Here is a 25,158-nt window from a genome sequence, read left to right as displayed (position 1 = left end):
GAGACATTCTGTCACTGAATCTGTGAGTCAAATCTCTAGGAGAGGTTGCAAATGAATTTTTTTAAAGATTTTTTATTTATTTATTTGACAGAGAGAGAGAGAGAGATCACAAGTAGGCAGAGAGGGAGGCAGAGAGAGAGGGCGAAGCAGGCTTCCTGCTGAGCAGAGATCCCAATGTGGGGCTCAATCCCAGGACCCCGAGATCATGACCTGAGCCGAAAGCAGAAGCTTAACCCACTTAGCCACTCAAGCGCCCCTGCAAATGAATTTAAACATTTCCATCATGGTGCTGGTGGGATCTCCAAGGAGGAAAAGGTATTTGTGCAACTGTATCCAACTGGAACCAAAAGCAAACAGGCTTAATTAGAAATTATAATACACTATCTCTCTTTTGTAATCTAAATTTGTTCATGGACAATGAAACATGAAGGGAGCCAGGTGCACTCCTCTCTGGTTTCTCTCTGAATTTACAGAAATTATCTTCCTTTTGTGAAAACACCATTTATGGGTAAGGAAAAGACTACATTTTTGAATTAAAGAATTCTGAGGCGACCACACCTCAGCCAGTGTCATTAGAATAATTATTGATACAATGCTGCCCTCTAGCAATGGCTCACACTGGGCTTCCCATCGAGCAATCCTCTCCCCAGGCTGCTTAGACATCTTCCTACACCCAGAGCCTGTCCAAACAGAAAAGGAATTATCACCTCTAATAAGAATTGAACAATGATAAAGATGAGGATAGTGAGGCCCAGAATGGTCAAATGACTTGACCAAGGTCACAGAGGTTGTCACTGGCACAGCTGGAATTGGAAGGGAGTTTTTCATCTTGTTTCATCCTCTCTCTCTCTCTCTCTCTCTCTCATCTCTATCTCTCTCTCAGTGATTGGGTTATGGAGAAGCTCTGAGTGGTGCCTTAGCCCAGTAGAAGATCATAGCAATAAATGATTTGTTTGGGCTATTTTTGTTTTGGTCAATGGAGAATGACTCCACAAGAAAGAGGCCAAGGCCCCTGAAAATTTTCTTTTGACCTAGAGCTTCTGGACCTCGAGCAAACACCAAAATATAAGCCAACACTCACCTTTCTTCTGAGGCAGTCTCTGTTGCAGAAAGTAGCAAGAGAAAGAAAGCTGTTATGGGTCTGGTTGGTGCCATGAGACTTTGCCCTTCTAAGCCCTTCCCCGCAATTCTGAGAAGGTTTAGGGCAAAGGCATAGTTGGAGGTGGGCTGGACAGCCAGGGAGCAGTAGCATCTTGCAGAATACTCTCGAAAGGTGAAGCTTTCAACAATATGTATGGTAATACATTGCAAGATTGTTGAGTTTGTATCAAAAAGATCCTAGAGGGACACTCAGCATCATTAGCCATCAGGGAAACACAATTCAAAACCACAATGGGATACTTACTAGGATGGCTATAATCCAAAAGAGATAGTAACAAGTGTTGGCAAGGATGTGGAAAACTTGCATGCTTCATGTACTGCTGAAGGGGATACAAAATGATGCCACCACTTCAGAAAAGAGTCTGGCAGTCTCTCAAATGGTTAAAAAATAGAATTATTATATGCTCCAGCAATTTCACTCCCAGTTATGTTTGCACCAGCAGTGTTTACACAAAAACTTGTAGAAGAAAGTTCATAGCAACAGTATCCATAATCAAAAAGTGAAAACAACCAAAATCTCCATCAAATGATGAATGGATAAATAAAGCACAGTATATACGTACAATGGAATATTATTCAGCTGGAAAAAGGAACTACTGATACGTGCTACAACATGACTGAACCTTGAAAACATTATGTTAAGCAAAAGAAGCCAGCCCTAAGAGGCCACATGTAATATGATTCCATTTATCTAAGATGTCCAGAAGGAGTAAATCTATAGATACAGAAAATAGGTTAGTGGTTTCCAGGTGCTAGGGGAAGAGGGCCTGGGGAGTGATTGAGTAATGGGTACCGAATATTTATTTTGGGTTTATGGGAATGTTCTAAAATTAGATTACAGTGATGGTTACACAACTATGTGAATATACTAAAAGAAAGAAAACAACAAAACCTTGCATTATACACTTTAAATGGCTGAAATAAGGGTGTGTGAGTGACTCAGTTGGGCATCTAACTCTTGATTTCGGCTCAGGTCATGATCTCAGGGTCGTGAGATTGAGCCCTATGTCAGGCTCCATGCTGGGCATGGAGACTGCTTAATATTCTTTCTCTCCCTCTTTCTCCGCCCCTCTCCACCCCACCACCCACTCGCACTCTCTTTCTATCTCTCTCAAAAATAAAAATAAAAAATAAATGGTGAAATATATGGTATGTGAATTATATCTCAGTTAAAGTCTGACCCATAAAAGAGTCAAACTTTAAAGATATTAGAGGGTATCATGGGAAAACCACAGTCCATTTGTTTCATACCCGTTTATACAGTAGTGCTTAGACCAGTGAAATTTTCAGCAAAGGTTGTCAAGGGATGGGAGCTTTCTTCTTTTCTAAATCTTGCCAGTTTTCCCAAGCTTCTCCCAGCCCTAAGAGCAGCATCTTTTGTAGGAATGGTGAATTGACTCAGTCTTTGATGGAAAATGTCTATATTTCACACTGACTCTTGAGTGATAGGTGAGCAGTGTGTAGGATCAGAGGTTCACAGTTTTGCTCCTGAAGGACTGTGTGAGCTAGGTTGTATCTCTTCTGACTCTATCACTTCTGCCCTGGAGGGCTCAAGAGTTTATTGGTTTAAAGGGGAAATCAGGGCCACTTTTTCAGGACCTCAGACTTTATGAGCTTCAAATATTGGCTGCTGTTGGGTGGCAAATTTGTTCAGGGGCACAGGGTAAAGCTTCTCAGCGGCCATCTGGCTCAGAATAACAAAGCCATGTATACATAGTGGAGTGTGGCTCTGGAGCCTAGTGGCTTGTGTTCAAATCCCTACTCTGCTACTTTTTAGCTCTAGAGCCTTGAGCCAGTTACTTAACCTCTCTGTACCAGAGATTCTCAGTCTGGAAAATAAGGTTAATGAGAGCACCCTTCCTCTCACAGTTGTTTTGAAGAGGGCATGGGACAATGCAGGTAAAGAAATTAGTCCAGATCTTGGGACCCTGGTCAATGCTCAATAGATACTCATATTAAATGTGGCTTTTGCCAGTCTTCAGTCAAGAATTTTCTTTTAGATCTTCCTCCACAGTTTAAATAGAACCCCTGAAGAGACCAGATGCTAAAGAGGTCCCAACCAACCCTACCCTCCACTTGGCCCTGAGGATGTTGTAATTATTCTGGTTGGAGAATGAGGTTGAGAGGAAAAGGTCCTGTATTTGGGCTGATCTGATCAAATTAGTCCAGTGCCACAGGATCTTGTCTGGGCCCAAAGTGAGACTTGAAGTTCCAGAAACAGAAGCATCCATCACTAAGTGACAGTCCAAGTCTATATTTGCCTGGAGAAAGTGGTCTTTAAGAGAAGACTTTATATACTCTTGGTCCCTGAGGAGCAGAAACAGAGACCAGTTGGTGGATGGGAGAATGGCAAGAAGGTAGAGGAACAGGACAGGGTGACACTTGCTCTCCCCACCACCTATGCGGCCGCCTAGGACTAGGTAGTGGTTTCAAAGAGATCTGTGGACTTAACGGTGCCTCACAGGGCAGGGATAGAGACATGGGGATGGGAGCTGGAGGTTGGGTCTGATTAGAAGACTGGGTGGCTTTAGTATGCCAGCACTGAGCTGGAACAAGGGGGAGTGGTTTGTGGCCTCAGAGATATTGGCATAGGAAGCAGCTGAAGCCACTCTTCTCCCATGGGCCTCACTGAGATACAGGGTTAAAAGCAATGCTTCAGTGTCCAGGTGACAAAGGGGCAGCGTGTGACACAGACGGGAGAGGGGAATTACTACCACCACCACCCACAGTCCAATCCCCACCCCTGTGAACCATCAGTGACTTTGGCCAAAGCTGCCAGTAGGGATGGCGGCCCCATTTCCTGCCCTACCCCAGCAGGGGCTTCTATATTCCCACAGCCAGAGGCACCCACCAGCAGCTGGGGCAGAGGAGCCATCCTCATGTGGCAAAATGGACAGCTGAGAGTCATGAGGCAGGGTGGGAACTGGAGAACAGGAGCAGAGGACTACCTCGGAACACAGGAAGCTGCCAGGGTCTTCCACAGATCCCTGGAGGAAACATTCAAGGGCTTGAAGTTGTGTAGCACACAGGTGGGGACAGGGGCCGGTGCCGTATGAGTTTTTACTGCTTATGTGACTTTATTTTTACCCACGGGCCAGCGAGGCTTGGAGAAACTTAAAACACCAGTTTACAGCAGACAAAACTGTCTCAAGTACTTGGGCATATGATAGCCCAGCTCTATGTAGAGGCTGAGTGGCTCTTGAAACATTTCTAAATATAAGCTTTGGGGTGGGTAGAGGAGCAGGCATTGGGCTGTGGCAGTGTCTGATTGGGCTTCTTTTGTTCCATTTATCTCTAGTGACATTTACTTAAAGAAGAGGGGAGGCAAAAGGGAAGGGGAGAAACACAGGGAGGAAAATAAAGAAAAGAATCAGGGGATTTCCAGTTAGAAAATAACTAGTCTCAGGGATGAAAAGTATGGCCTAGGGACTGTAGTCAATAATATCATAATGATGTTGTATGGTGAGTCCACTCACTGTGATGAGCCCTGAGTAATGTACAGAATCACTGAATCATTATGTCATACACCCAAAAGTAATATAACACTGTACATCAACTGTACTTCAATGATAAAATGTTCTTTAAAAAGAATTGTTATTGTTCTCCGTGTTCATGGCTATAAGAAAATCAGTTTGGGGATGCCTGGGTGGCTCATTCGGTTCAGTGGACCGCTCTTAATTTCGGCTCAGGTCACGATCTCAGGGTCATGAGGTCGAGCCCCACGTCAGGGTCTACTCTGGGCAGGGAGCCTGCTTAAGATTCTCTCTCTCCCTCTCCCTCTGCCCCTCCCCTCCTTCTCTCTCCCTCTCTTAAAAAAAAAAAGTTTCAATTTTAAGACATTTTCTTTCCCACATACATTTTCCAGACACCAACTGTGATTCGGTACATTCATTTCTATTTCAGTAGAGAGTAAGCTTGACTGTGCTTTGCTGAGCTAAGAGCTGTGAGCCAACGGGACCAGAGAAGAGGGGAAAGCTGGTTCTCCTGAGGCCTGCTGCCTCCCTACCCTCGAATTTGGGTTTCCCAACTCATTGTCCCCTCTTTTCTCCAGGGACAACAGCACTGTTGATTGACACATCCACAGGCAGCCCTGAGAGCCAGGTTCTTATCTGTATGACCATGGGGCCACTAATTTGTCTGCCAATCTTTGTTTTTTTTCTGAGAATCATTTTCCTCTTCCTGGAATCAGACCCAATATTTAGGGTAATGGAGCAGCCAACTAGAGTCCTCAGAGAGTATTTGGTGCCTGTCCTCTCTTTCCATCCCTGCTGCCCCAGCCCTTGCCCGAGTCAGCCAGCAAGTCGGTCACCTGTACTATTATGACAGGGGACTCAGAACTGCTCTCAACCACTTCCCCTATTCTGCCTCCAAACTGTCGCCAAAGTAACTTTCTAAAATGTGTTTCTCATCATGCCACTCCTACTGTTTTTTTAAAGATCTTTGAGTAACCCAGTTACGTGGGCTATTATTAAATAAATAAATTAGTATCTGCTAGTATCAGAGTCCCCATTATCCCAATTTCTTGTCTTCATGGTCTTTACCATGATTTCAGTCTATCTGACTTATGGCTTTTCTTGCTTATCACTCCATCCACTGGAACAGAGCTTTCATTCTGTCGGGGTTTTTATCTGCCTGTCCTTAAAACAGTGGCTGACACATGTTAGATAACCAATATCGATTGAATGAAGGACTCTGTGAATCAAATTCTGTCAGCCATGGTTTTTTCTTTTTTTTTTTTCCAATAAATGAACTTTATTGACTTTTACGATTACAAATGTAATACATGCTTACTGTGAGAATCTGGAAAGTACAGAGAAGTAGAAAGAGGAAAATAAGAACACCCACAATCCCACCACCTGAAGGCAAACACTGCTCATAGAATGTTCTAACTATCTATGCCTGTTTAAAGACCAAGAACTTTATCAAGAGTGCTGGTCACAAAGCACAATAGCCAAGGGGAGCGGCGGGGGCACTTAATCACTGAGGGAGCCACCAAGATCAGAGATAACAATTTGACACCAAGGAACAAAACAGGGGCCATAGACGAAAGATCAAGAAGTCAGAAGTTGACAACACAAGAACAAGTTGGGTTATGATAAGAGTGTAGTGAGATACTGCTTGTCAATTAGCCCAGTACCAGTCATGTAATACATAATCAATACATGTTAGCCACTACTGTGATTACTATTGTGGATCAAAACAAATGGTTTAAGATGGAGACTATAAACAGGGCAAGGGCCCTGGAGACCCATCTTAGGTGCATGATTTGAGGCATATAAAAAGAGTGGTTTAGGAGTGGGCATCACTCTCTTTACAGGCTCCCCTGCCCGGTGAAATAGGACCAGGTCTTCCTTACGTTTGCCTGATGACACATGGCAAGACACTCTAAGGTGTTTTGGAGGTAGGACATGGTTTATCCTGCCTAGACTTTTCTCTCGACCAGGAATTAGGACTGGTCTTGACGGCAATAGGAGTTCAGAACCTCATACACCAAACACTCTCAAAGTCCACACTTCTGATTGTCAGGACAGGTCATAGGCATGTGGGGTAAAAGAGAAGGTCAAGTCAGACATCAGGAAGTTACAAGGGGCTGGGGGATTGTGCTTGGAGCGGGGAGGCTGAAGGAGGAAGGCCACAAGGTTTATGATGTAACTGAATGGAATGGGTCCAGGAACCAGTCCTCAAGTTAGCAGCGGAGTCAGACATCACAGGAGAAGATTCCAGAAAGCATTACTTGTTGGTGGGGGCCTTGTGATGGCCTGTGCTCTGTCGAAGGTGGTCATGCAGACCCTCTTGAGGGTCTCCATGCTCTTTCAGGTAGTAACAGCGTTTGGGAACATGCTGGTGCTGGGAGTGAGAAAAACAGACAGACAAAAACCAGCAGAGGTAAGAGCCACACTTACTATGATGCTAAGGGGGTTCTGCCTGGATAACGTCAGTAACTAAGCAGTTCAAGAAACTTGGCTAACATACCACATGCTCATAACATGTGACTGAGGACTAGGCTGGCCAGATTCCCTAGTGACCTGGGTCCACAACACATGTGCCTGTAGGTAGGACTCAGCTCCCCCCAAAGATGATGCCTCCCTTGGGATAATTGGAGAGTTGGGCCCCAGGTGGTTCCCTCATAATCAGAAGACTTAGACCTTTAGCCATCCCAGCCCCTCCCGGCCCCCAGGAACTTGGGCAGGGGCGTTGCTTCAAAGTGGTTAATATGCCCCCAATCACTGCATAGCCAGGCCACCGATGAAACTCCGAGTTGGGGGTTGTGGGCTAGAAGTTCAATGCCTCCCACTCACCTCTTCCTTATTCTACCCAAAGGAGCAGGATGCATTCCCCATCACCCCTCACCACTGCCCTTGAGTGTGTTTCCCCCATCATTACCTCTTCAGTCTGCTGATAGGAGTTCAGTTCATTCTCCATTGCCTCCTCATTATTCCGCTTACAGGCTGACAGCAGAACCTGGCCGGAGCTGCCCGGGGAATCCTCCTCGGCCAGCTGGCACTCGGTGTACAGGGACCTGTCTATCAGCTCCTTTAGGCTGCCAGCCACCTTCAGGAAGATCCGGCCCATTTTGGTGGTAACGGCTTCTGAGAGTCCTTCCAGAAACCTGGTCCGTAGAATGGCATCAGACCAAGACAAATGTCGGGCCAGCAGCAGGAAGTCAGTGGCGTACTGCCTGACTGACTTCTGGCCCTGCTTGGGATGGCAAAGAACGGCACTGAGGATGTCTATCTCGGACAGGGAGTCATATAAGCCCTGTGATCTGCTCAGGAAAGATCTGTTTTCATCGGAGAGGGGGTTGCCTACCTCCATCTGCAAGATGGACCACCTCTCTGCTGCCCCCAGATGAAGGGACACCAGAAATGCCATTTTCTCAGAGTCATTCAAAAAGCCCTTCATTTGCTTCTCCTCATCGACCTCCATCTCCTCCTCCACAGAGCATGAGCCCCGGGCTGCCTCCTGCTCTTCTAAGAGGTAACAGAGTGCTGGGGTCAACATGCCAAAGGATGGGACTTCCTGTGGTGTTGGCTTCCTTGTTTCGGCTGTTGTGGCAGTTGTGTGGGGTATGGACTTTGATCCAGATGCTGTGACATTGATGTGAGAGGCAGAGGTTTCTCCAGAATCCATGGCTTTGATTTCCAGAGTGGTCATCACTCCGGAGGCTGTGGCTGCCATCTGGGGCGTGGACAGGGCTCCCGGGACTGGGCCCCTCACTGGTGGCACAGACATCCCTCCAGGCGCTGTGGCTCTCAGAATTGGCGTGGACATCATTCCAGAACCTGAGGCTCTCATTGGCGGCACAGGCATCCCTCTGGAAGTTGCGTATGTGGTTTGTGGCAAGGACGTAGATCCAGAACTCGTGACTCTTGTTTGGAGTGTGAACCCTGTCCCAGAGGCCATGCTTTTCATTAGCGGCACAGACATGTCTCCAGAAGCCATGGCTGACATCAATGGCATGGGCATAGTTCCAGGGTCTGTGGCTCTCGTTAATGGCTTGGACATCCCTCCAGAGGCCATAGCTGTCATTTGTGCAGGGGCCATCTTTCCAGAGGCTGGACCTCTCAATATTTCTGCAGATACAGCTTCGGAGGCTGAAGGTCTCCTTAGTGGTACGGACACGATTCCAGAGACTGGGGCTCTTACCAGTGGCGGGGACATTATCCCAGAGGCTGGAGCTCTCATCGATAGTGTGCACATCTCTCTGGAAGCTGCGGGCATTATTTGCGGTGCAGACATTGCTCCAGAGGCTGGGCTTCTCATCAGTGGCAGGGACACCCCTCCAGAGGCCGTGGCTATCATTTGAGGCATGGACATCGCTTCACAGGCTGTGGATCTCATCAGGGGTGTGGACATGGCTCCAGGGACTGGAGCCATCATTTGTGGCATGGGCATCATTCCAGGGACTGAAGCTGTTATTTGTGGAGTAGACATTGCCCCATACACTGGGACTCTCAGAGATGTGGCCATCTCTCCAGAAACTGGGGGTCTCATAAGTGGTGGGGACATCTCTCCAGAGGATGAAGCTCGGGTGAGCGGTGCAGACATCTCTCCAGGGTCTGGGGCTCTCATTAGTGGTGTGGGCAGCACCCCAGTGGCTGGGGCTCTCATTTTGGGTGTGGACATCATTTCTGAGGCTCGGGTTTGCATCTGCAGTGGGGAGACCCCTCCAGAGGTCATGGATCTCATGAAGGACATGGACATCCCTCCAGAGTCGTGGGTGCTCATTGGCTGACCGGGCATCTTTCCAGAGGCTGTGGCTCTCATTAATGCTGTGGGCATCGCTCCAGGGCCTGGGGCTCCCATTAGAGGCATGGCCATATTTCCAGAAGCTGCAGCTGTCATTTGTGGTGTGGACATGTCTCCAGAGGCCGGGGCTCTCATTAGTGGTGTGGACATCCCCGCAGAGGCCGTGTCTGTCATCTGCCGCATGGACCTAACTCCAGAAGCGGTGTCTCTCATTAGCACTGTGGAGATGTCTCCAGAAGCTGTGGTTGTCATTTGCTGCATGTACATTGCTTCTGAGGCTTTGGATGTCGTTAGTGGCTTGGACACTGTTCCCGAGGCCGTAGCTCTCATTTGTGGCAAGGACATCACTCCTGAGGCTGTGTCTCTCATTAGCAGTGGTGACATGTCTCCAGAGGCTTTGGCCGTCATCAGTGTGGTGGACATTGCTCCAGAGGCTGAGGCTCTCATTTGTGGCACAGCTGTCACTCCCGAGGCTGTGGCTCTTCTCTGTGGCACAGACATCGCTCCAGAGACAGGGGCTCTCATTGGCAGTGTGGACATAGGTCCAGAGGCTGGGGCAGACAGTTGTAGCATGGACATTGTTTCAGAGGCTTGGACTGTCATTGGCTGTGTGGACATAGCCATAGAGGCTGGGGCTCTCCTTAGTGGCGTGGACATCATGGCAGAGGCTGGGGGTCTCATTCGCGGCGTGGACATTGCCCCACCAGCTGTGGCTTTCGTTAAGCCTGTAGACACCACTCCAGAAGTTCTGGCCATGGTTAACTGTGTGGACATCACTCTAGAGGCCGCGGTTGACATTTGCTCCGTGGACATGGCTCCAGAGGTTGTGTCTGTCATTAGTGGAGCAGACATGGCTGGAGAGTCTGGGACTGGCTTTAGCAGTGCTGGCATATTGCCAGAGGCTAGAGCTTTCATTCGTGGTATGGACCTCGCTCTCGGGTCTGAGGCTCTCGTCGGTCCTGCAGACATCCCTCCAGACATCCCTCCAGTGGCTGCTGCTCTCATTGCTGGAGTAGACATGATTTGAGGGTCTAGATTTTGTGTTAATGGTGGGGGCATCACTCCAGAGTCTTGGGCTGACATCAGCTGGCTGGGCATCACTCCCGAAGTTAAGGCTGTCATGATCAGTGGGGACATGGCTTCAGTGTCTGGAGCTACCTTAGGCAATGTGGACACCTCTCCGGCATCTGGGACCGCCAGGACTGATGCAGACATTGCTCCAGAACCTGGCGCTGACATTATCGGTGAAGACCCTACTCCGGGATCTGTGCCAGACATTAGCTGGGTGGAGATTTCCCCAGAGTCTTGGGTGCTCATTGGCTGGGTTGACGTTGTTTCCGAAGCGAGGGCTGACATTATCAGTGAGGATAAGGCTTCAGAGTCTGTGCCTGACATTAGCAGCGAAGATATCTCTCCAGAGGCCAGAGCAGTCATTAGGACTTTAGACATTGCTTCAGTGTCTTCATCAGTAATTTGCAATGGTGACATTACTTCAGAGCTTGGAGCTGGCATTGGCTGCTGTGTGGACATCACTCCAGGATTTATATCTGGCATTAGGAGTGGAGATATCTCTCCAGAATCTGGGGCCAGCATCAAGGGTGTGGACATCGCTTCAGAGACTGGAGTGTTCATTATCGGTGCAGACATCGCTCCAGAGGATGAAGCTGGCATCGCCAATGGTGATATCTCTGCAGAATGTGGTGTGGTCATTAATGCTGTGGACATTGTTCCAAAGTCGGGAATTGTCATCAGCCCCGGGGACATTAATCCATAGTCTGAAGTGGACAGCAATGGGGAGAGTGTTCCAGAATCTGAGGCTGGCATGAGCAAGGGGGACAGCACTTCCGCGTCAGAAGCTGGCATGAGCAATGGGGACAGTGCCCCGGAGTCCGAGGCTGGCATCAGTGATGGGGACAGTGCTCCAGCGTTTGATGCTCCCATCAGAGGTGCAGACATGGTGTCAAAGGCTGGGGATGTCATCAACTGTGCAGACATCCCTCCGGGGTCTGACGCTGATGTGGAGACTGTAGGCTGTACTTGAGACTGTAAGATCTGGACCTCTGCTCTGGTCTCTATTATTGGTCCAGAGAAGGTCGTCCCCCTGTTCTGGGGCTCGACATTTTCCTCCCTCAGCATACTGTTGAATCGGAGTGAGCTTAAAGGTATCGACATGTCGGCCATGGCCACAAGATCAAGATCGTCTAGAAAGAGTCCCTAAAGTGATGAGATCAAGGAGTCGTGCTGAAGCCCAAATGGCAAGAAAATCTGTAAACAGGAAACAAGTTTGGTAGTCAAAAGCCAGTATCAAAAAGATTGGGAGATAGACCAATGACTCGCGACGGGGACCTTTTCCGCGCGTTGCCAGATACGTGGCACCAGAGATGGGCCTATCAAGTTAAAGGAGCTGTGCGACCGCGAACGGACTTAAAGCTGGAGCAAAGATCTCTTCCAGCCCTATTCTTTTCAAACCAAATCACTCAGTCCCAGAGCCCAGCACAGCACAGCCTCTCCATTTCTAAATTTATAAATGCCAGCTAGCTCCGGAGCCAGGAGCCTCGGCGTCCCAGAACAAATGAAGCGGCAGCGCCACCTGGTGGGAAACTGTGAGAAGTGCAGTCTCCCTCTCCCACCAGAGCACTCACAGCCAAGGCACTGGGGGACCTGCAGGAGAAAGCTTTTTGCCCCGGGGCTGATCATTAGTACTTAGGGCTCACTGAGTCCTGCCCAGGGGTTTAATCCCCATTTTGCTACTGTGATGGTCCTGAAGGTCCCTCTCAGGAAAAAGCAAGGCATTTATCTGATCCATGGGCTGAAAATCCTCTTTAATATCACAGCATTTTGTGAACCAAAAATCCTGTCTATTATCATTTTTATTACTGACAAACGCAGCAACCACTACGACTACCATGGGTTGCTCACTTAGTGTGTTCCAGGCACTACACTTAGGCAACTGCACACAAACTCCAAACTGCCTAGAAGGTACAGGGATTTGCAAGTGTTATCCCGTTTGAATTTTTCACCCTGTGTGATAGTATTATTACTCCCATTTTCCAGCTTTCTCAGATTAGCCAGGGTTTGGGGTTAAATAGGGTCACGGTGACAGTAAAAACTGTATGGTCCTTATGATCACCCCTTCCTCGGTGTTGTCTAGACTTTGGCATCCCTAACGCTGCATTAAGTTGCTGTTCCGACATCACTTGAATAGGCTATAGCACGTACAGATTTCAACTTTCTCCGATGACACACAGGTGGGCAATCCCAGAGTTTCACCCCTCCTCCAGTCCGCCCCCATAAGCAGCCCCAGGAGGGGCTTCTTGGCACATAGCTTGGAAAGCAACACGCACGTTACACAATGTTGATGCACCCCCGCAGCCTGCCCATGCCACAAACGGAACACTTGCTTATTTGGGACAATGTCACAAAAGTCATCAATCTCATGGCATTGTGCCTCCATAATGATAACAAGAATACTAGCAACAGAAATACTAACAGTGAACATTTCCTAAGCATGCGCTGACTGGCAAGCACCCTGCTAGGCACTTTACACGCATCATCTCATTTGGTCCCCACAACATCGCTAAGAGATTTCAGCACTCCATCTTCATCAGCGAGGTAACTAAGGCCCAGAGAAGCTTAATAACTTGCCTCCTGTCACACAGATTGCTGGGTACAGAGCCCCCTACTATGGCATAATGTGCTATCTCACTGTGCTAGAATGAGCCACCTTGTCTGCCTTTTCTACCTCTTAGTCACATCACCAACACAGCCCCCACCACCCACCACCCCCACCACCAATCTCCAGCCTGGACAGCCCCAGAAAGGGGCATAGGAAGAAAAATGTTAGCCTCCTACTGGCACCTTGGTTGCCCTAATAATTAGCACAATGGGAAAGATAAGTCAAAAGAGCATTCATAGATGTCCATTTCCCATCTTCAGAAAAATCCCTGAACATGCTACAGTTCCCCACCAGGCAAAACCCGGAAAGATCTTACCTTGCCAGTTAGGGAGAAGAGAGTATGTCCTCTGCGCCCCTGGCTCTTTGGGTCTGGCCAATTTACTTATGCCCCATGCCCAGCCAGTTCATTAAAGTAAGACCCAGTACCAGCAGCTGTTCTCTGCAATCTCCCTTAGCTATCCCCTGCCACGCCCCCCTCCTGCCCGCCAGCCAGCCAGCCAGCCTGCCCGCCCACCCGCCCCACTGCTCCTGACTTGCTAGTGCTTGCTCCGTCTCTCTGGTCCCAGATTCCTGCCTCTATATAGGCTCTGACATTTGCCTCTGGCCGCCTTTCATTTGACAGCCCTCCAGAAGCTCCGCTTTAGCACTTGGCCTATGCAACTCCACCCCTTTTCCCCCTCACCCCCAATAGTTGCGCCAGCCCCCTCTGCCTGCCTCTGGCTGTCCCAGAGAAAAGAGGAGATTCACGCAATTCCACAGATGAGACAGAAATGAGACATATCCTCTGCAGCTGAGCAGACCCAGGAGTCTGGGGATCCAGGCTGCGATGTGGAAGTGTGGGCAGAGGGGGAGGTGTTGGGGGGGGGCAAGGGGAACTGGGGCTGGAGGCTGAGTGCAATGATCAGGAGAATTCCAAGGGTTGGGGGTGCAGGGAAACCAGGCTTTGAGAGGATGGGCCGTGGGTGCTATTAATAGAGGCCTGCCACGGTAATAATAAAAAGCCAATTTGCCCCCGTGTCAGATACCCAGAAGGAAATCTGACAACCCGTGTCCCCACCATGGGGCTAGAATTTGATGGCCAAGGCCCTGGAGTGTGCGGCCAGCCGGCACATAAAGCACGCCAGTCCTGAGCCTACCAGGTGAGGGTTTGCTCACAGAGGCAGTCTCCCACCTGCTTTCCACAAGTGGGGCACAAGGTCAAGGTCGAACTAGCAGAATGGTTTACCAGAGCCCTCAAACTTTCCGAATCATGATCCTTTTAACCACCAGAGGCAGGGCAGAATTGGTCCCTGAGGCCCCCCACAAGGCACAGCCTTCAGGTGAAGTTCAAGTAGCCCAGGTAGATAGGGACGCAGAGTCTGAGGGTTGGTGGCGGGAGGCATTCAGGTTATTTGCAAACCTTCCCATGCTCACCATTAGCCACCAACACTACCCAGACAGTCAGGCTTAGAGAAATTGCTACCGAGTCCCAGAGCTAGTCAATGACAAAGATCCAACTGGGGCCCTGGGTCGATGAGGACCCCCAGATCATTTCCTCTCTTTGGAATCAAACAAGTGACTGGAAAGGCTCCAAGCATTCGACTCACTGCCACCTTCCTTCTCCCACCCCCACCAGTGGCTGACTTATGGTGATAATAATCGTAATAGTAATAGTAATACCACCAACTGACTTTGATTGAGCTCGTCCCACATGCCAAGAACTGGGCTGAGGGCTTTACATTCTCTCATTTGACCCCGTGAGCTCGGTCCTATTAATTCCCATGTTACAAAGAAGAAAACTGAGCCCCAGTGGGGGAACTGCCATGACCACAAGCACACAGCTCCGTTGGACCCCAGAGCTCCTCCCTTTCCCCTAAACCAAAAGATACTCCCAGGAAAGCCGACAACAGCAACAACTATGTACTTCACCAGGAAAGCAAGCATTTACTGTGCCAGGCCCTGTGCCAAGCCCTTTATGTACAGGGTCTCATTTGTTACTCATAACAACTCTATGAGGTTGATATGATCATCACCTTCATTTCCAGTTGGGGAACCAGAGGCACAGAGAGGTTAACTAGCTTTCCCAAGGTCACACAGCTAGAAAGCACAGTTGTTTAGGATCATAAAATTTTGGCAATGACCTCAAATGCCGGTGTTAAAACACACTTCATTGAATTGTTAAACAAATTGTGGTGGATCTGTAGCAGCCATTGAAACTGGTGAGCTGATCTTTATAAGATAACTACCTATATTTTTGCACTGAAAAAAAAATACAGTCTGGAAGGACACAGAGCAGAACGTTAACAGTGACCGTACTTGAGTGGTAGAATTAAAGGGGATTTTTACTTGTCTTTTTCTTATCTATGTTTTCTCGTTTGTCTATAACGGACCCATATTACTGGTGTCCTAGGGGAAAAAATGTTTTCTTTTGCAAAAAGGTGTGTTCCCCTGGGGTTCTATGTCTAGCCCTCTCTCCTGCTCTCTCCACGGGCTCTCTCTAGGGATCCCCAACATCTCCCCGACCCAAGCAACCTTTCTCTCCCAACACACTTAAGGCTTCCACTACTTGGCTCCTCAGTCAGCAGTGACCTCTGAGAAATATCTCCAATGGCTTGCATTTCTTCTGCATTTTATTCTGCTCTGTTTTGTTTTGAAAAGCAATTTCTCACTTGTCCAACTTTTATTTCTACCCGATAATTATACAAATAATCGAGGAATAAAATCTGGAAATCCTACATGCAGATAAAGCGAGTCCTGATCCTACCCCACCCCCTATCCCCTCAAGTCCCATTCCTCCGTCTGTTCACAGTTGGGTGTGTCTCCTTCCAAACTTTTTCTAGCTGCAATGGCATTCAGAGTTCATATCATGCAATTGCTTGCAAAACCCAGTGTGTGCAAAGAGCTACAGTTGGAAAACCATTCTGGCACTGGCCACTCCAGGATTCCAAGTTCTGGTCTATGGTGACTGTTCGTCATCGACCTCCTTCGAAGGAGGCTAGTGAGAGAGACATGGCCCTCACTGCACACTCTGTCCATTTGGGGCACGGACTTGCATTTTATTAATACCAGTGTCTCTCCGAACACAGAGAGGGGAGGCCTTCTAAGGCAGGAAAAGCCCAGAAATTGCTTCTTAGCATCTCTGAGGTTCCTCACGTCCTGCCCAGTCTGCACTGATCAATACAGCTAGGAGGTGTCTTGCTCCTGCCGCCTCACAAAAGGTAATTGAGTTTGGGGGATTGCATGGCTAGCTGCTCGGGGAAATAAGAATAAACAAGAGACGGTTCAATATGTCAACAAACAGCTTTCCGGCTCTTGAAAATAAACCTTTCCCTAGATTCTCAACAATATGCTCTCCCCCAGCCCCAGCAAACAGGCGCCTGGATAACTGAAAATAGACCACCTCAGGATTAAGAAATACCTGGTTGACTTCAGAGTCTTTTGCCTTCCCTGGTCAATTAGGGAGGAAGAAACCCTCCTCGCCCCGCCTTTCTCCCCAACAGCCCTGACACTTGAAATGCCCACCCGGCTCTTTATAAATAGAGGAGTGGGAGGGGGGTGGAAATAGCCAGCATTTACAGAACGCTCACCCCGCCAGGCAGTGTGTTAAGCACTTTGCATACATTACATTATTTCTTGCCCCATAAGCCAATGAAGTGGGGTTTTTTAACCCCCTCCCCCTTTTATAAATCAGCTAAGGAACTGAAGTAGAGAGAAAATAAAATCAAGTAACTTACCTTGGCCCTCACAGCGGAGAGGGTGAAGCTGTGCTTGTCACTCGGATCTGTCTGACTCAGCTGGTGCTCTTAACTCACGGGAGAGTCACAACACTGTCTTCAAGTCTGTGAAGGGCTGTCATATGGAAGAGAGGGTAGGTGTGTTCTGGGTAGCTCCAAAGAGAAGGATTTGACTGTTAGTTGGGAATTACGCTTTCGTTGCATGTGCGGCAAATTCCCCAAACAACATGTATATGCATGTCCAACTCTATAGGGAAAATTATAAGAAGAGCAAACGGAACTGCTGTCTTGAAGGGTCTGTGGAATTGGAGAGAACAGGAGGGATACCGGAGGACTGCAAATGGGCAGCGTCCCAATTTTCTTAAATAAGGAAACTAGAGACCGGTATACTGTAAACTCCAGAGCTGTAAGCTTGATGTCAACCCTCGGAGAGATTCTGCTGCAGATTATGGAGCAGGTAATTTATAAGCACTTAGGGCATAAGTGCTCATAGGACATACCCAGAGTGGCTTCTCAGACTCGCAGCCCTTGCAAAGCAAAGAACTGGGGGACAGACCGTGTGCTGCTGGATTTTTATTTTTTATTTCCAAGGAAAGACATTAAGAACGAAAACCAAACAACCCTAAGTTATCATTTCAGAAAAAAAAATAGCAAGGGCTTACTTTAAACATCAAAAGAGAAGGCAGTGCTCTCAGAATAAAGGATAGTCGTGGAAATAAAAAAGACTTCACTTTACAAAACACGGACTACATAGTCCTCGGGCTTTCTCTTTGCACAGAAGGCTGCTGCAATTTTCCTGGAAGGCGGGCACTTTTCCAGGGACCTGCTTTAGGGACTCACTCAGAGCTAAAATATCAACACAGGTAAGATCAGATACCTATATGACAGAAAGTCTCTCTGGCCAGAAGAGGGAAGAGCAGAGTTTGACCTTAGCCTAAGCGAGGACACTACCGTTAGATAAAGCGTGCGCAAGAACAAACGTGAGAGAAACAAAAGCTGTCAAGCACAGATTCAAGCCCAGCTGAGACAAGTCTTAGCCAATACATCTGACCTATGCCACCCCTTGGACGACGCAGCCCTCATGTCTGATACGTGCCTGAAGCCATTAAGCCCTTGGACCACAAACCAGTTTCCGACTGTCTTCCCGAGGCAGAGTTCCTAAAGGTGGATCAATTCAAAACCGGTTCAATACCATTACCAGAGTGGGGTTCTTTGCACAGTGACCTAGAAGGAGGTCAGCATTTTTATCAATGGCGTCAATAAGGGCGCGAATGGAAATCTTACACAATTATTGGAGGGCTGAGAAGACCTGCCATGAGCAGCCTAAGAAGTTAGGTTTACATTTTAAATGTGGTTTACAATCCATCTCTCCGTATTTGGTCATTTTCTCTCCTGTGCTCTGTTGCGCACGCACTAAGTTCTTGCAATTTGCGCTCCTCGTGGAAAATGCTTAGTGAACACATGTTAGCTGGGAGCTCCATACCTTGCAGAGCAGATAGGGTCCTCTGGACAAACTGCTGAGCATTCATCTCTTTCCTGTCAGTTGACATTGACCTTGTTCCTGAAGGTGAGTGCAGTGCAGTATACTTGACCTTGTTCCCATACTTTCCCAAACTGCGTCTCTCCAAGTGTGGTCGGGACCCTCTGTGTTAGCCGCCCCCTAAGAGGACTGTTACAATGGAGATGCAGATTTGGGGGGTGGGGGGAGTTGAGGGGCAGAAGCGGGGAGGCGCATTGCACTTTCCCACAGACTTGGTAGGTCTAGGGTAAAGCCAAGGAATCCGCATTTTGACCCAATCGATTCTGCTTGACGCACCCTAGAGTATTAGAACCATTGGCTTAGAGGCATCGTGCAGCCTGATTTTTCCATCCGACAAGCCTGGGCTTCGACCCCAGCATTTAATGACTCCGCCTCAGTTTCCTTGTCTGTAAAGCAGGGAGAGTAACAGCACCTACCTCACAGGCTCTTGGAATGTTTTAAACAACAAAACATGTGTCAAGTGTCTGGCACTTAGGTGAGGCTCAGTAATCTCTCCTGGTCCTGCTTTATTCGTGGGCCCTGCGTCTCTGTGTTCGGCTTCTATTCCAGGTGCCAACTGTTCCCTCTTTCTAGGGCTCCTATTCAAACTCCCCAAGCGCCAGACTCTCATTGGCCCAAACTTCGTCACCACTGTGCTTGTCAGGCAAAGTTCTCATCCTGAAGTCCCTCATAGGCTGCTTGCCAGCCTATAGAGTGACTGCTCTTGGATCAGATGCCCTCTCCTGGCTCAATCGGCTATTGCCAGGGGGAAGCCGGGTCACGTGGTACCAAACATAGCCACCTATTCATAAGAAACTGCTACTTCCCCCAGCTAGGGTCTGTGGATGGAAACTCCTTAGAAGGGGCCCGTGGGTGTGGCAGGAATTCTGAGGCTTAGCCCGCCCAGTACACCTAGGCTTCTCATTTATCCAGCCTGCCAAAGGAACGAAGCGTTCAAGTTCACTGAAGTCTCTCTTGAATTCCTACTTTTCCTCTCCATCAGGCCAGGAATGCCAGTCTTCAGAAAACAACGAGACCACAGGCAAGGGGGAAAACAGCTATCGCCACCACTGCCACCGCCACCACAACAACCACACTAACCCTAAAATGAGACTGTCTGTTTCTAGAAGACGTCTTTCAGTTCTCAAAGCACTTTTGTGTCTATTTCTTCATCGCACAGCTTGCAAACTAGCGGTCCCAGTCAGGATCCAGACTGCTGGCAGATTTTATTTGACCCGTACAATGTTTCTGAACATTGTGTAATTAGTTGTCAACATTGAAAAGTCAGGAGACTTCCTGTAAAGAGTGGTACCCACCCAGCTATCTTGGTTAGAACCCCAGCTCTGCCTCGTATCAGCTTTGGGACCCTGGGCGGATAATTTGACCTCTCTGAGCCTTGGGATGATAACAATAATGTCTGTCTCACAGGGTTAAGGGTCTAACTAAACGACTTAGAACAATACCTGGGGTGTGGCAAGTGGTAAATATTTGTTTCTTTTTTAAAAAGACTTTATTTGAGAGGGAGGGCACTTGAGCAGAAGGGGAGAGGGGCAGAAGGAGAGAGAGAAGCAGACTCCTTGATGAACAGGGAGCCCGATGCGTGGCTCAAACCCAGGACCACGAGATCATGACCTGAGCCAAAAGCAGATAGATGCTTAACCGACTGAGCCACGCAGGCACCCCTATTTGTTTCTTTCATTCATCTACAGTGACTTTCTAACATTTACCAACATTTAACATTTCCACCATTTACCAAGAGTGGGAAGCTTGGCCCAGAGTAGCATTCTTCTGACTCTTTGCATTAATCTTTACTCTACACCCTTGCGTTAGGGTTAGGGTGGGGATTGTCATTATTTGCATTTTACAGAGGCGGGAGCTGGGTCCAGAGAAGAGAAGTGACTTCCTCAAAGTCACACAGCAAAAGTCAGGCGAGCTGGTACTAAGCACTAACTTCTGTGCTTTATCTTCTTCGACCCGCAAGGCAGCTCCAAGAAAGACAGGTGCTGAACTTTCTACCGTATTATCTGCAGATCATCCTAAAATTCTTGACAGACCTGATGAAAGGAATGAGACAGTCTGTTTGGGTGGGGACCTCACTCTTCCCAGTACCATTGGCAACAATTGTATAGACGATGCCGCCTGCTAGGAAGCCAGAGATGGGAGATTTCCCAAATCCCAAGAAAGTCACAGAACCCCTACTATTTGCTCTTTTCTGTTGATTTTTAAGAAGCCGACATTGACTTATGCCAAAGGCCGAAGGTAATGCAAAATCTGCTGGAAAGGGAATTCCACCAGTTATGAAGCATTACCTTAAAGAGACCTTTGCCCACTTATCAGTTCCCTCGTTTGAAATGCAGAAAATAGAGCGTTGCTATTTTATATTGTTAGTGCATCAGAGCTCTGGGAATGAAAGCAGCATCCCCGGCACCTCTTGCCAGCCCCCTGCCTCAGCACAGGCAAGCCTTCTGACACTGCCACCAACTCAAGCAAGTTGGAAAAGAGAAGGCTAGGCCGTGCCCCCAGGTGACCTCGTGCCTCTCCTAAGCTCATGGCTGGAGTTCCTCCTCCCCTCAACAAATCCACACTTTGATCACACACCCACAGCGACCCAGATCTTTGAATTCAGCAATTCTTTTTCAGGTTTCAGCGAGGCATTGGCAGCCTGAGCTATTTTGGGACACTTTCTCTGCTGTGGATGCCACTTTCGGAATACGCCAGGAACATGTTAAGGACCTGGAGCTCGCAGTCCTGGACCCATTTTCAGGCTCGCTCATGCTTTCTTTTTCTCCGGGCTGATCGTGTGGAGGACAGACGCTCTTGCCAACCTAATCCCGGGAGCCTGACTACCTCGCCCGGCCACAGGCTCCAAGGGGCATTGTAGCTGCCAGCACCCTCACGGTAAGGGGGCACAGAGGCACCAGGCAGCCTAGAGAGACAAATGTCCTAGGCGGGTGGTCTGAGTGTGCGTCTGGACTGAAAAACCAAGGGCTGCAGTGGGGTTGAAGAACGACAAGATTTTGCGAGCATCTTCTGCTTCCAATCATCACTTCCTAATCTGATGCAAGTGACTCGGCAGGCATTCAGGAGCCTGTGGTCTCCATTTTCCTGCCTTAAAATCCTCTGCACCTGTAAGTACCGGGGCTCACTGACGCTCACGCTGGCTTTCAGGGACGGGGTGGGGGGGCAAGGCCTTGGGGAAGGTCATCCAAATCTGATTCAGGTGTGGACAGGCCTGTGGCGTTGGAAGAATTCCTGACAACTCCCCCGCCCCCCGGCCCCGAACTGCTTCTTTAGTTGGGAGAATGAAAATGCCTCTTTGTTCTTTCCCGAGCCCCCGGCATACCAGAAACTTCACCCGTCCTTCCTTCGGGGTCTCCTGTTCATCGGTTGTTGTACACACCTAATTTCTCTTGTTGGACTTAATGGGAGAGGCACACCCTGGACATTTGAATTTCTTAAATGCCACCACAGCTGCGACTGTGGGCACAGCCCCTGCTGGCTTCTCCATCTTTTATGCAGCACTTTGCTAAAACAGTGAAAGATGTGGTAAGCGAAAGTGTATAAATGAGAATTTAGAAACTCTTGCATGGTGAAAAGGAGCGGTGTGGTGCCGGGCTGTCAGAAAGGCTGCCACAATGGGGAGGCTCCATGCTCTGCGGTGAAATGGTCCCTTTCACTGCCTTCCTATTTTAATGGAAAGAGGCCAAAATCGCCTACAGGCTCCCCAAGAAAGGAGCTTTTCTGATGCTTTTATTTACCACTTTCCTGAGCGGCTGGACTGTCTCTGACTAGCTCCACGGGGGGGGGACATTCAGCCCCTCTTTGGGGGGACCACTGAAGTTGCCTCAAAATGGCCCAGGATAACACAGCCAGGCCCTGTTACCTGATTCCACCGCCCCCCCGACCAATGCCAAAACTCAATCATCCTTTGGGGACAGAATTCATCTGGAGGTGAGGTGAGGAGCATCTCTCATAGGAAGTCATTGGAAAACGGGCCACGAACCTTGCTAGGCACAGTGTCCTTCTAGGCTTCTGTAATGACTTCTTCAGCCATGAAGAAGGACAGGCCAGGCCAGGGATCTTGCCCTGTTATTTCCACATGGCACCATCGAAGGAACACTGTGTTGAGCATAAGATACTTAAAAGCATAAGATGTTCATTAGACCAAGACTGGCTACATTCAGTATCTCAGACCGTTAATTTTGGCACTGGAGGAATTAAAACAGGAAATTCACCTTGTGTCTGCTGGAGACCAAATGAGTTATCAGGCTCTACAAGTGAACTGGCCTCAGGAGGAATTTGGTTTTGCTTTGATTGCTGCTTGTTTGTGTGGTCTTTGGTAACTCAGGGAGTTTCTCTGCCTTCCTCCTTCCGAAGAGCTCTGAGAAAAAGATGCTTGGATCATGGAAGTTAATGATCTGGGAGACTTTTGTCAAAGCCTTGAGTGTGGAGGGGGGAGGAGTTCGCCCTATGTGATGGATTCTGATTTTAACCAAAATAATCCAGACTCTGGCTTGGCAGTAACCTGAATTTTATTTCTGCCTTATGACATTCCAGGAGTATTAAGAATGTTCCCCTGCCCTTCCAAATCTCTCCCCATCCACTCCCAAGGGCTTGAAAATTCTTAAGTACATAATTCCTTTGACTCGGGGCTTTGGCATCAGTTAAAATGCCAACCTCTTGGGGAGGGTCAACCTGTTAAGCTTCACCTGGATGCATCCCATCCTGACAGCAGCTTCGGATAGAAGGAAGAAGAGAGACGAGGAACAGGAGATCACTGTAGGTACAAAGATGAGTCCCAGCACAGGGATCTAAAAACAGGACCCTGGCCAAGGCCAAAAGTACCAAGAAGCTCATCTAGAAGGAAAAATAAAACAAAAACAAAAACAAACAAACAAAAAAAATGAAAGTACTATTCTCGCTACAGTGGAGTACAAGGCAATTGACAGAGGCAGAGACTCAGGACTTGGATAATAAGACAAAGACCTATTTCATGAAACTGGGGTACAGGGAGGAGGGAGAATCTCACATACTGAGCCACTGAACTCGGTCCCTCTAAATGGTGAAAAGACCTCAGCACAAAGAATCAAACGGATTGCGTACCCATCTAGATGGCTGCCCCTCAACCTTGGCACTTCTCCAGCCCAGGAGGGTGGCCCTATGGAGAGGGGCACACAGGGACTTAGGCTTTGAGACTCTGTTCCCACCCTTTCTTTCCCCTGGGACCAGGGCTGAATTCATACCTCTGGGGATTCACGATCGATAAGAGTGACCCACCTTGTTCACCAAAAGCTGTAAGGCATCACCCTCTTCCCACATCCTTCCTAGGGCTTAGTGGACAGGGTTTTGGAGTAAAACTGACTGGTTTTAAATCCTGGCTCTGCCACTTGCTAGCTGTGCAGCCTGGGGCAAGTCATGTAACCTATCTGAGCCTCGTCTGTAAAAATGGGCACAATAGTAATAGGATCTAGCAGAGAGTGCTCAAACGAGCTGATACCAATAGAGCCCAGCACAGTGCCAGTACTTAACAAAAAACCAACAGTGGCTAAGATCTCTGGCTCTCTACTGTATGCACCATCATCTGAGAATGGATAGAACAGGAGATGGTCTTGCACAAGGCAGGTCTAACACGGCTAGATTTTCGGGAAGGCTCGCCATTTCCTTAAAGAAGCCCTCTGTTCCTTTTCCTCCAAGTCCCACAAGGTACTAGTGTCCCCAAGCCTTTCCTCCCACCAGTTCTGCCTCTACTTCATTCCCTAGCTAACTAGATGGCATCTCTTCCAAGCATTCATGAAACCCTTCCCCAGGCTTCCCTTAGCCATGCCATCTGAGCACTGCTACCCACTCCCTAGCTGTGCAAGAAACTCCTTTCTGGGGGGACAGGGTCCGGAAGGCTGCAGGTCCCGAACCACTAACGAAAAGGAAAAGGGTCCCACCTAAAACTCTGGTTCCTGGGAAGCTCAGTGCAGCTGGAGCATGGAGAAATACCGAGCCCTCCACCACTTCTCCGACCCTCCCTACTTCCCCCCACCACCTCGGGACACTCCCTTGTCTGGGCTCCAGGGTGCTCCAGCTTCAAGAAGCTTTCCTTCACTTCCTCTCTCTCTTCTCCCTCCCCACCCTTTCCCGAGGATACAGAATCCACTCTTTTGCAAGGGGTGTGGTGGCAGAAAGAGCTTTGCTTTCTGTGCAAGCATGCCCTCAGCGTGCTCTCTGCATTCTAGTCCTCCCAGCTTCTCTGCATGGCTGGGGGTGGGGGTGAGGAAGGGGAGGATGGACCCCGAGGCATGCCTGTGGCACCTCTAGGATCAGAAGGCAGACCTCCGTCCTCTCGAAGATAAAGCTACTATCTCCATAGAGATAGAGAGTCTCTGGGTCTGGGGCTCATCTCTGGAATGGACAGGTTTAAAAAGCTCCCCATGGACCACACCTGAAGAAAGAGTATGCTCCCTCTTGTGGAAGGGGGCAGGAGGCAGGGAGGTCAAAGTCACAGGACTCAGATGCCTAGAACTCTCCCCAGCCTACAGGACTCTCTCTCCGGGAGAACACGTAACTGCCTTCTGAGTCCCGGACCTTCTCTGGCTGCATCACAAGTACCCCCGAGCAGGGTCTGCACACCTAAATCACCCCGAGGTGCCAAATGGACAGAGAGTCTTTCTCTCGAGGTGTTTGGAGCTGGCTGGGGCGATAGATAGTAATAACACCTATCTCGTGGTGGTGTTCGTGTGGAATTAGGAGTTATCTCATACATCTCGAACCATGCAAACAACCACTATTATTGTTACTATAAATATTATATATATGCAGAAACAGGGTCTGTGATCCTCATGAAGAATAAA

At 48.7% G+C, this 25,158-nt stretch overlaps 1 protein-coding gene across 1 annotated transcript; it reads right to left on the bottom strand.

The window, feature by feature from the left end:
* Window positions 1–6,455: 6,455 nt before the first annotated feature.
* On the bottom strand, window positions 6,456–16,911 carry RTL9 (retrotransposon Gag like 9). The gene is made up of 3 exons (XM_032837065.1): window positions 16,801–16,911; window positions 7,546–11,676; window positions 6,456–7,008 (listed from the first exon to the last, which is right to left on the bottom strand). The coding sequence occupies exons 2-3, from the start codon at window positions 11,590–11,592 to the stop codon at window positions 6,892–6,894; spliced, it is 4,164 nt and encodes a 1,387-aa protein (XP_032692956.1). The 5' UTR covers window positions 11,593–11,676; window positions 16,801–16,911; the 3' UTR covers window positions 6,456–6,891.
* Window positions 16,912–25,158: the final 8,247 nt, after the last annotated feature.

This window comes from Lontra canadensis, unplaced genomic scaffold (assembly GCF_010015895.1).
Source record: "Lontra canadensis isolate GAN:19392208 unplaced genomic scaffold, GSC_riverotter_1.0 scaffold96, whole genome shotgun sequence".
NCBI lineage: Eukaryota > Metazoa > Chordata > Mammalia > Carnivora > Mustelidae > Lontra > Lontra canadensis.
This window is presented reverse-complemented; position numbering and strand designations above follow the sequence as displayed.